General features: G+C 37.6%; 1 protein-coding gene across 8 annotated transcripts in view; it reads left to right on the top strand.

Annotated features, from left to right (window-relative positions):
- Positions 1-19: 19 nt before the first annotated feature.
- The window catches only part of als2b (alsin Rho guanine nucleotide exchange factor ALS2 b), a 31,171-nt gene continuing 18,952 nt past the window's right edge, over positions 20-12,238 (top strand). For 3 of the 8 annotated variants that reach the window (XM_079627745.1, XM_079627746.1, XM_079627744.1), the window contains exons 1-12: positions 68-206; positions 1,321-1,391; positions 1,516-1,664; positions 2,968-4,019; positions 4,828-5,004; positions 5,862-6,051; positions 6,535-6,585; positions 9,181-9,349; positions 9,529-9,625; positions 9,714-9,791; positions 11,233-11,427; positions 11,579-11,750. In XM_079627745.1, the coding sequence (XP_079483871.1) occupies positions 1,375-1,391; positions 1,516-1,664; positions 2,968-4,019; positions 4,828-5,004; positions 5,862-6,051; positions 6,535-6,585; positions 9,181-9,349; positions 9,529-9,625; positions 9,714-9,791; positions 11,233-11,427; positions 11,579-11,750 (2,347 nt within the window). In that variant the 5' untranslated portion in view covers positions 68-206; positions 1,321-1,374. Of the gene's footprint in view, positions 207-1,320; positions 1,392-1,515; positions 1,665-2,967; positions 4,020-4,827; positions 5,005-5,861; positions 6,052-6,534; positions 6,586-9,180; positions 9,350-9,528; positions 9,626-9,713; positions 9,792-11,232; positions 11,428-11,578; positions 11,751-12,238 lie in introns of all 8 variants that reach the window. The other 5 variants (XM_079627750.1, XM_079627749.1, XM_079627751.1 and 2 more) reach the window with 3 other exon arrangements.

Below are 12,238 nucleotides of genomic sequence, written 5' to 3'. Positions count from 1 at the left end.
GTCCCTCCTGCTTCTCCGTGCATTGAAGCGCTCTCAACAACCACAACAACACACCCGATTAATATCATCATCATGAGCTTCGCTCTGCTATCTATCTGCTACTTTCATTATCGGTTATACTAGGCTACATCTTCTCTGATCAAGAGTTTTAAAAAGCTGACAAGATATATTTTAAAACAAGAATCATTCGCTTCGGACATATTGGGGTAAGAATGAACGAAGCATAATGTATATCAGATTGATATTAAAGCAGCGATTAAAATGAAGATGAGGAATGTTTCTGTCTTCAAGGGACTGCATTGTATTTGTATGACTTTACAGTGGTGTAACGATCTTCCACTCATCAGTTATTTAACATGATCCCCACCTGTCGACGCTGTTTCTCTAAATTTGTTGAGCTTTGGTGTCATCATCAGACATGTCTAGTTTCATATTAGACATTATTATATGGATCATTGTTATCAATTAGAATATTGTATCTGATGATAAGCGAATCTTAATGAGTTTTCTTATTGCTATATTTAATGTATTTTTTTTTTCAAGCTTGACAGCTTGTGATTTAATGAAGAACTCATTAGGAGTTGTTAATATTCATTATAAGAAAATGTAAATTTATTAGACAGTAACTTAGTACCCCAGATCTGTTGTTGTGTTTTTGTCAATTCAGCTGATGATTTCATCACAGCTCTACGTCACCTTTGTCCCTGATCGGTGTGTGTACACATGTGTTTACACAGTTAGTCTAGAGTCAAGAGTCTTTGCTTTACACATAATCTAGACTTATTATATTATTATTCTTATATAGGCTACTCAGAATCATCTCACTCTCGTTACTGTAGTTCAATGAAGCATTAAAAAATGTCACAGGAAAATTAGTTTAGTATGTATTACTTTAGTATCATTACTTATTTTAGTAATAATCACAAATTATCATTCATTAAAAATTCACTTACACACTCAAAATTCATCCTGTGAAACCCGTTTTGAAATTGGACTTTGCATTATGAAAATGGTACATTCAAATATTTTAGCGAGCTCCAAATTCAAATTTGGAACACAACTTAGACACATGGATTTGGTTTTTAGAGTCTGAATTAATTGTTTACATTTTTACCTTTCACTTTTTTACACTTTTCATTTTTTAAGCTGCTTTCACTTCTGTAATAATCTTTAAAAGGTCTGTATTTCAAAGCATTCATGAATTAGGCTACAACTTATGTGTAAGGGGTTGTGGGGTGACAGTTGTAAACAAACAAGTTGTTGTCAAACCTTTTGTTGCCATTCAGCATCTGAAATCATTTGTCACCCTTTCTCTCACAGGACAATCATCTACGGTGACAAACGCAACAGCTGTGACATGGGGAACGTTTAGAGATGGAGATGCAGATAAGGTGAGTGCGTTCAAACTAAGACAGACTGCCAGCAGGGTTAAACAAAACAGCGTTTGTATACTTCTTAGTGTTTGTTTCATGTCTCATGACTTCTCTAAGAGTGTGTGCATCACTGTGTTTGTAGTTCTGGTGAGGAGGACGGTTCTGGGGAGAGGGGTTTGCTCCACACGTGGAGGGGATATTCCTACAGCACCACACCAGAGAGGGTGCTGCTCTCCCGGCCCGTGCTCCAGGCTGCCCTGGGAGCTAGACATGGTGTTCTGCTAGTAGAGGGTAATACATTTATAATTCACACACGAACGAGGCATGGATACACATGCAAATTTGGCTGGGAAACACTGTAGATCCAAAGAACTAGTATTTGATTAGCTTAGTCAGTGTTAAATTGACACTATTTATTGTTGCTATTAATGTTATGCTGCTAAATGTGTGCAAGTCATCTCTTTCATCAAAATAAAATAATGAGAGGTCTTTGTTATGTTTGCACTTGGTTATGTTTTGTCCAAAAATTTAAATACTATCATTATTTACTCACCCTTATGTCAGTCCCAAACCTTTGTTTCTTCTATGGAACACAAAAGATATTATGAAAAAGTCTGTGTTTGTCCATGCAATGAAAGTTGTTGGTGTCCAGTATTGGTTTAGACTAGAGCTGCATAACGATTAATCGCAACTAATCGTTTGCAGAATAAAAGTTTTTGTTTACATCATATATGTGTGTGTACTGTGTATAATAATTATGTATATATAAATACACAAACATGCATGTATAATTTTAAGAAAGAAATCTATTTATATATTAAGTATTTATAATTATATATAATATTAATTATATTTAAATATAAAAATGTATATAAACATGTAAATATTTGTTAAATATATACATGCATGTGTGTATTTCTATATACATAATTATTATACACAGTACACACACATATATGATGTAAACAAAAACTTTTATTCTGCAAACGATTAGTTGCGATTAATCGTTATGCAGCCCTAGTTTAGACCCCACAGACTTTTGTCGTATGGGTTCCACAAAAGAAAGTCATACAGGTTTGCATCTTACATTTGGGTGAACTATCCTAAAATGGAAAAATAGTCTTATGAATAATTTGAAAAGAGATCATTACCATTTGGATACATTGAGGTATTCTCGAGGGTGAATGTGAGCCTCCACGACATGATTAAAAGTCTTTCTTTTGTCTTTTTGAATATTTTTTTTTTCACTTTTTTTTATGTTCACTTTAAAACAGTGGTTGTCAACCTTTTTGATATGTATCAATATTAAATAAATTCAGAAGGATTCACTTTCTGATCCCATAAGTTTTACAAATTGTTCATTCTTGAATAAAAACTATCGTTATTGAGAGGGAAAGTATTTTAAGTCAAACATTTTCAATTAATTATTTTAAAATAATCCTGTGGCTCCCTTGGAAGTTTAATGAGGTCCCCTAGTTGGGACCAGCCCCTTGGTTGAGAATCACTGTTTGTGAAAATATTAAACTATTGCTTCTCAAACATTTTGCAATGCTATTGCAACCCAGATATGTATTGATTTCTATACTTTATTTAGGGGGACAAGTCTACAGTTTTGGTGAGTTGCCTTGGAAACAGAACCAAACATCATCAGTAGTGACTGAGCCTGTTTTGGAGGCAGTGCTTAGCGAACAACATGTTGTTTTTGTGGCTGCTGGCTCCGCCCACAGTGGTGTAGTAACGGAGGATGGAGGCGTGCACATGTGGGGAGAAAACGCTCATGGCCAGTGTGGCCTTTTGGGACTCTCAGTTATCCCTAACCCCACCCCTGTTGGCGTGCTTGACTCTGAGTCCACGCCCCCTCAGACGGTGAAGATCCTGGAGGTGGCATGTGGGGACCAGCACACTCTCGCTCTTTCAGCCAAGCATGAAGTCTGGGCTTGGGGCAGCGGGTGCCAGCTGGGCCTGAACACTTCCACGTTTCCTGTCTGGAAGCCCCAGAAGGTAGAGCCCCTGGCGGGAAGGCACGTGTTGCAGGTGGCCTGTGGAGCCGCTCACAGCCTGGCTGTGGTGCGAAGTTCTGAGGCTCTGGTGCCTCGGAAACCCCCTCAAGACAAGTGCGGTCAGTGCCATCAGCTGCTGTACACTATGACTGACAAAGAGGACCACGTCATCATCTCTGATGGCCATCACTGTCCACTAGGTGTTGAGCTCGACTGCAGCGAGACCAAGTCTGCATTAGAGGGCAGCCCAGAACAGGTTAAACAAGGCAAGAGCTCTCCTTCAGAACCGGTTCCATCCGTGTCCACCCAGATCCCAAGATCACCCACCTCCATCACAATCCCTGAATCTACACTTCTTTCTGACAGCACACCTGCCTCTGAACCCCAAATTCAGGTTCCTGCATCTAGCCAAGAACCAACCATAGAAGTCTCGACTGAACATGAGACTTCTCCGGTCGCAAATGGAGAGGTTTGTGTGGAAGCCTCAGAGTCCTGCACCCTTGAGCCGGACGGCTGTCGAGCCACAGGGGGGAAGTATTCCCCGTTCCCCGATGAGCAGGCCGTGAAGGCCTATCTAAAGAGACTCTCTGATCATGCCCTGGCAGAGCATGTCGCCAAGGCCCCAAGCACACTTCATTCTGCTCAGGTTAGTCTCTGGCACAACAGTAGCATTGTTTACATGCATCCAAATAATACATTAGTTTAGTTGGCTCAATCGGATTGAAAAGCCTTCATATAAACTACCTAATTGGTCTGATAAAGTTTGATCAAGGGATGGTGTAGACCTGATATCATTTGATTACTAGGAAAAGCTAATCATATAAAACCCTTGAATAGGACTCTTCTCAATCAGATTTAAAAATATCTTGCAGTTTGCACACATAGGCAGTGCTATGATGCGTGTTGACCAGTCCTTTTATTTAAACGAAATTGCATATGTTTATTAACATGTTATGAACTGGTCAGTGGAACTGAATATTTGCTATTTTTTTTGCTAAAAAAAAAGCTCTTCTGTCATATTTTCAGCTTTCCTTTTAGGGATGTAATCAAGGCATTAAATCATGACATTATATCTGTGGCTTTTTCCAGTTCTGTGAATCAGATTGCAAAGTTTAGGGTTTATATAAGCAGAGCATTCAGAATATGAAATCGGAGTGGACTAGTACATGTAAACATACCTAATGCCCAGTAAACATTAAGTTGATAAATAAACACTCTTAGAGGGATTTCTCTACATACATTTATTAACTTTTTCACATAAAATGGTGCGATCATTTTGAAAATAGCAGTCAGCTCGCTGTACAGAATGCATAGGGTAAATGCACCAGTATTCAAATTCTAGCTGATACTGATAGCTGATAACTGATACCTGCCATCGTAATTCAAACTGTTCAATTTCTTCTAAATATGCAATTCAGAACTCTCATGTCCAGCTCGTATCTGTCCTATCACAGCTCTCCAGTGACCCCGCTGATCCTTTCACCTCTGACCCCTTGATCCCGGTCGCCCAGTCTGTGACTCCAATGGGCTCTGCGTTGAACAACTTGGTGGTATCCTGTGCCTCTGCAGTGGGGGAACGTGTAGTGTCCACATATGAAGCTCTCTCCCTGAGAAAAGTCATTGGTTACTGGGTAAGTGTATTTTCCAATATGTATGTTAAATGTTCGTTACATTGACATGCCAGAATCACTATTAAACATTAAACCAATCATTTTTCTGTGTAAGTATGTCATTTTCATAATTTACATACTTGAAAGAAACTAAAGGATGATGATTAGGAGTGTAACGGTACATGTATTCGGTTCGGTTCATACAGTCAGACGACGAATACAGTCAATCACAGGCAATCCACACTCCAATCCAGAAGAGGTGAGCGCGGTAATGCAACGCTGTTTGCTAACCAACACATCAGGAAAAAGCACAGAAGAAGAACAACAGAGGATCTCAGCATAGATATGTTTGCTAAATTGTAATCTCTCAACTATTGTTTCAAAGGCAGAATATCTCAGCATTAAATTACCTCAGGCAAGTCATCTCCCCTCTGGAGTTCATTTCTCTAGTGAACTAACATGCTATAGAGTCTATAGCATGTTAGTTCACTAGAGAAATGAACTCTAGGGGAGAATTTCACTAAATATATGCACTATATTAGCTTATATATTCATTATATTTACTTTACCCATTAGTAATGTTTTAATATGTTTACATACATTTGTTATGAAAACAAGTTATGACAGTAACTGTGTAAATTATTATATTTCAATAATGAATTTGAAGTTAATAATGAAGTAATGAAGTTAATACACATCCTGCCTCATGTGAAATTTACTTTTTTTTTTCATTTGAGTGTTGTACCGAATACCCCTGCTGTACCGAATATCGAATACTTCAATACCGAAGTTCTTACCGAACCACCATGTTTGTGTACCGTTACACCCCTGATGATGATCCAGCTATGATGTGTTTAACCAGAGTTGTTGTGCTCCAGGCTCCAGGAGAGGGCCGTGAGCGAGTGGAGGAGAGACTCCGTCTGGAGGAGCCCATGCAGGGCAAGAAAAGCTCCAGCCTGGGGGACATCCGAGAGGAGGAGGCGGAGCTTAGCCGTCGCCTGTCCCTGCCTGGCCTGCTCTCTCAGGGTACACACGCTCTCCTTCTCTTACACCCAGTGTACCGTCTCTGTAAGTCTGCGCGGGGAAGCGCGTCTACGCATGAGCACTAGTTGTCGAGCATCTTACAGAATTTTGCTATTCCGTCAACACGCTTGGTTTTTCTGCTGCAGAGGCTATGAATAACTAACAACTCCATTCCTTTTTGTGACAAATTTCATAAATATTTAAAGAAAATGGTCTGGTTTTATAATCATCTGAGTGTAGAGGGCGTAACAAGACTGTACCACTCTTTAGACCCATGTGAACCAGAGGGAGGATTGCTATGAATGTATTCTTTTATTAGTTGAATGTGTTTAATCTTAATCCTGTGCAGTATGTTAAGGCTTAGTTCATTCAGTTCAAAGTAAAACCCTCCAAATCACAGATTGGGTAACTTATGCGTGCTGTAAGATGTTTGTTAGTGGCATGGCTTTTATTGCCATGGCTCTTCAAATTTCTACCAATGGCACTTGTGGGCAGGTTTTCCATATATTGCTGTTGCCATCGTTACAGACAATGCAGCATTTGAGGTGACGGTGTGGGCATCCTACACAACATCTGAAGGTATTTATGTGTAGTTATGCAAAGCGTAATGTTTAGAATAGAAGTAGTTTTATTAGTGAATCTCACTGACTGTTATTAGATCAAAATTAACAGATTTTTTTTTTACATAAAAAAATATTTGCATTATAATTATGATAATTTTATCATGACATTTAATCAATCACATTTTACACCCAAATTCTTATTACTGTAATGCGTCTAGACATTTGACATCACTTTAGTTTTTTTTTTAGTTTTTTTTTTACAGTTTTTGTAATTCTCATTTTCTTTAGTGATTCTCATTAGATTCTATAGCAATTACAATTATAGAAATAAAAAAATACTTCAATACAAAGTTTATTTTTATTGAAATCAGACTACAGAGTAAATTAAAGGGCAGTATGATAATTTATAAATATATAAATAATAAATATCATTTTAAAGAGATTAAAACTCCAAAACATTAAGAAATGCAACTGTTTTCACCAAAATGTTTCACCAAATCAGCATTTTAGAATGATTTTTAAAGGGTCATGTGACACTGAAGACTGGAGTAATGATGCTGAAAATTCAGCTTTATCATCACAGGAATAAATTACATTTCAAAACATATTAAATAGAAAGCAGTTATTGTAATTTGTTATACTTTTTAACAATATACTGTTTTTATTGTAATTTTAAGCAAATAAATGCAGGTTCGGTGAGCATAAAGACTTCTTTTAAAAAGAATAAATTATCTTACAGAACCCACACCTTTGAATGTTAGTGAATATGTTTAAAGACCTTTTTTTTTTTTTTATTAGATTTTTTTTTTTTTTTTTTTTTTTTACATTAGAGTAATCGAAGTTGGGTGACGATTTTCATAATTTTCATAAAAATGTCATAATGCAGAAAATTCTTGCTTCATTGTTTTAATTAAAATATATATATATATTTTTATACTTATGTTTAGGGAGAAATTTGACCAATTCATGTTGTTGACTTTGTGCGATTCAATTTAGTGAGAAGTAGACCTTCTGATTTTTAGCAACAGGCATGTTGTAGATGCATGAATACATCCCCCTTTTAATTTATGTAATCAAAACTTTCCAGAGATGTCAGAAACTTTCTGCTCTAGTGCTTTGCATGTTTTTAAAGCGATTTACGTTTAATTTGCTGAGTTAGAGATTGTGATATGAGAATTTTTTTTGGACCTCTCTGCTCTTGAGGCTCCAGGACACACTCTTAAAAATAAAGTTTCTAAAAGAGGGAAGAACCATTTTTGTTTCGCCAAAGAACCTTTCAGTGAACAGTTCCATTTTCCAGAATCATTTTCTTCTTAGAATCTAAATAACCTTTTTCCTCTAAAGAACCTTTTATACAATGAAAATTAATGTTCATGGTTCTTCAGCGAACCATCGATGCCAGTAAAGAGCCTTTATTATTAATATTGTACCTCAGCCTGGTTGTGTGTTTGTCTGAGTTACCGGTAATAAATCCACTGAAGCGTGATACACAGGCTAAGACAATGGCGTCCAGCTACCTGCTACATACACACCTTTTCTCGTCTCCTCCTCGCCCCCTCCTGCGTGACAGATGGACCCCAGTGGGGCTGGAACATAACTCAGCATGACAGCAGTCTGTGTGTGTTTATTTGTGTGTGCACCTGGCCATACTGTGCATATACGAGTGTGTTTTACAGAGAGTTAAACTGAAGTTGGCCGAGTCTGTGGGTCTTCGTCTGTCATGTTAAATGATTCATGGGAATTTTCCCTATGCTCTTTGTTTGTGTTCATACAACAGAATCAAACTAATGAGGAACAATCTGACATGAGTTGCATTTTCTTATTATCTGTCTTTGTTTGGATGTGGAGTTGTGGACTGTGTTCTGCCTCTAAGGGCCCTATTTATTTGCTAGTTTAACGACGGGAAAAATGGTCGGTGCGCCCGGCGCATGGTCCAAACTGGTTGTCCCTATTCTCTTTACGAGTAATGGGTGTGTTTTGGGCGTAGCGTACAAAAAAATAATCAGAGTGTAATTTCCCATTCCCTATAAAAGCCAGTTGTGCTCACGCCATGGCGGATTCGCTATTTACATGGTGGAATTTACATGGCGGAAAGACTGAATGCGTCTCCAGAGGTTAAAGCGCACAAGCAGTCCATCTATGGGACAAGCCGGATTCCACCATATCATTATGTACATAATAATAATCTTTTACATTGTAATCCTTTTATTTTTAATATTTAGCATGTTTGTGTGCTGCTGCATGTCCCTGGAAGTGTAATAAGCAGAGTGTATGTGCGTGTTGGACCCTTTAAATAACCAAAAATATTGCGCCATTGACTTTAGAACAGGTTTTGTTGGTCAATGGTGCAGTCTATTTCAGTTGCCTCGAAATAGCAACGCGCTAACAATGCACTCGAACGCTTCTCGTTTTCAGACCAGCATGGGCGCAAATGCATTTGCTATTTAAACAATGTGGAGCAGGACGTGAAAATGATAACTGCGTCAGGCTGAAACTATCAAAAAACACTTGCACTGGCGCCGGGTGTTTGATAGGGCCCTGTATATTGATGTTCCGAATTTCTTTAAATATGTTTTGTTGTTTATTCTCTGTCTTGTTCCTACTCTCTCAGTGTCTCCTCGTCTTTTGCGGCGAACGAGCCGCCCCCGGGCACGGGCCATCCCGCTCACTCCAGGAGGCATACCTGAGGCCGATGCCCACCTGCCTTCTTTGCAGACAGAAGTGTGGAGCTGGGGCCGAGGCCAGGAAGGGCAGCTTGGACATGGTGACCTCCTTCCCAGGTCAGAGTCTTCCCATCATCAGGGTTGGCACGAGGAGCTCCAGTCCTCCCTAACAACTCATGAATTACATAAGAGTCCAGGGCTTTAAATTTAATGTGCTCTGCCAAAACGAGGACAGCCTCATTAGATGCATCACGGAGGAACCTAGTGTAGTGATTTCTCTCCCTCTTTCTTTCCAGACTGCAGCCCGTCTGTGTAAAGAGTCTGAATGGTAAAGAGGTGTTGAGAGTGGCTGCAGGTGCTCATCACTCTCTCGCCCTGACCGCCCAATCACAGGTGACACACTTCACCTGCATAACTGTGGCTTTTCTCTTGAGCGGGATGTGTATTAGTGTAATCCTCCTGTAATGTGTGTGTATGGCAGGTGTTCTCCTGGGGATGCAACACTTCTGGGCAGCTGGGACACATGGAATTACCCACCAGCTTCCCTCACTTAGCCAAGGTATATGCGCACATGCATAAAACACTGAAACATATCACAACAGGGAGAATAACATTTTGAAATGGATCAACAAATGTTTTTTAAAAAGCTAATGTTTGTCAATTTATAATCTATATTTTCTTCACTAACATTCAAAAGTGTTTGAAAGGCAGTAATACTTTAATTCATCAAGGAGGCATAAAATAAAGATATTTATAAAATTAATTTTCAGCTAAATGCTGTTCTTTTGATCTTTCTATTCATCAAAGAATCCTGAAAAAAAAAATCACGTCTCCACAAAAATATTAAACAGCACAACTGTTTTCAACTGTGGTAATAATGAAATGTTTCTTGATCAGCAAATCAGCATATTAGAATAATTTCTGAAAGATCATGTGCCACTGAATACTGGAGAAATTGCTGCTGAAAATTCAGCTTTACCATCACAGAAAGAAATTACATTTTACAATCAATTAGTTAACATTTTTAATATATTTTATATTTTTACAGTTTTTACTGTATTTTGGAGCATAATAAAGACAGCCTTGGATGAGCATAGGAAAATCTTACCGACCCCAAACTTTTGAACGGTAGTGTAGTTAGTAATAATAATTTTAATATTATTATTATATTTATAATATATTGATATTATATTTCATTTTATTTCTATAACCATTTGTAAATTTTATTAATAAAAATGTTACATACATGTTATTTCTCATATAATTTCTATAACATTGTATCGATATAACAACACACATTTACTTAAATGAGGGTATACCATTCAGTTATGAAATTGTTTTTAAATTAAGCCCTTTTTAATTATATAACAATAACTAAATAACACTACCAAAAAAGAAAACTTCTGCATTTTTAGAACATTTTTTTCCCCTGGTCTAGTTGTGTGTGGGAATATTGCCCTGAAAGTATGGCAAGGTTAGAAACTTTTGACACTCGCGCACACCTTTCAGCAATGTGAGTCTTTAGACATCTAGTGTACACATGTATCCGGTTTGTTTGAATGAGTCTTGGTCAGCTCCCTAATTCAGTAGTGAGAACACTGCCAAGGGTGCACTTAAACATTAAATACCTAACAATTCCCACAATGCACTGTAAAAACCAGTGAGCATCAGCTGTTCACTTAAACCGTTAAAAATGAAGGACGAGTACATATTTCATGAGGCCACTGTATTATATAACATCTACAAGGAAGATGCATGATAAACAAAACCATTCAGACCAATAGGATATTGTTCCTGATGTTATTGAATTACCAATGATGGTTTAATGCACAATTACACAATTGTAACAGTGAATCAAGTCATCAGTGTTCCAATGTGTAGTGGATTAAGGCCCTTGCTAGTGCCCAAATTTGTGTTGACATTGACAACATACTGATTCACGACTTGTTTGCTTTGTTTGTCCTCTTTTGCTTTGTTTGCCCTCTTTTGTCTTTGCACAGCTGTCAGATGGGATTCGGGTGTGGGATATCGGGGCGGGGCAGCAACACACTCTCTTATTGGCTGATGGAGACTGTATGCAGCCAATCCTGTACTACAGCGGGCAGCAGGTGAAAGAAGTGGCGGAGCAAACGGAGGAGGAGGAGCAGACCGGAGAGTACACACAGCAACCAGTGCTGCTGCCCTTTTGTATGAATGTGAGCAAGCCTTTGTCATCATTATCATCATCATCACTTCAAATTGCTATTGTATATAATAAACTATATTCTCAGATTACTGTGCTTTGAATTCTGTACTTTAATGCTGTGTTATGTCTCTTTTTATTGTGTTTGTGTGTGTGTGTGGTAGTTGGGCTATGTAAGCAGTGTGTGTGCAGGTGGACAGACATGTGCGGCGCTGACGGATCGTAATGTAATGGGTTTTATTGCCAGTCTGCATGAGCTGGCGGCTGCAGAGAGGAAGTATTACTGCAAACTCAGCAATATCAAGAGTCTTCTGCTCCAGCCATTGCTCAAACTGGGTATGACAGTGTGTGGTTTTTTAAAAATCTCTGATTTAGACTTTCATTAGCATATCTTCATATATAATATATGTATATAATATCTTTATCCCTGCACAAGCTGTACAATTATGGTATAATTTACAATCCCTTGATGTATGCAACAAGGTTATTATTTTAACTAAATTTAAAACCTTACAAAATGTGTTACTTGAAATGAAACAAATGTTAAATGAAGAGAGAAAAAAAAGAAAACTTTATTTCAGATAGTTACCAAGGCAAAATTTCTTATTTTCATTTAAAGTTGAAGTACTAAAATAACTGAAACTAATAAATACAAATAAAATACTCTAATACTCTATAGACAATATAATACAAATTACAAATATTCAACAAAATTACTATTATTTTGAACTCAAATTAAAGTGAAAATATAAAAATATAATCTAATTTGAAATATTAACAAAAACTATAATAGTATATCAATGATGCTAAACTAACACCTGTAT

The sequence above is a fragment of the Phoxinus phoxinus genome (assembly GCF_949152265.1).
Source record: "Phoxinus phoxinus genome assembly, chromosome: 11".
NCBI classification, from domain to species: domain Eukaryota; kingdom Metazoa; phylum Chordata; class Actinopteri; order Cypriniformes; family Leuciscidae; genus Phoxinus; species Phoxinus phoxinus.
Note: the sequence above shows the minus strand (reverse complement) of the source record. Positions and strands in the feature narration are given on the sequence as shown.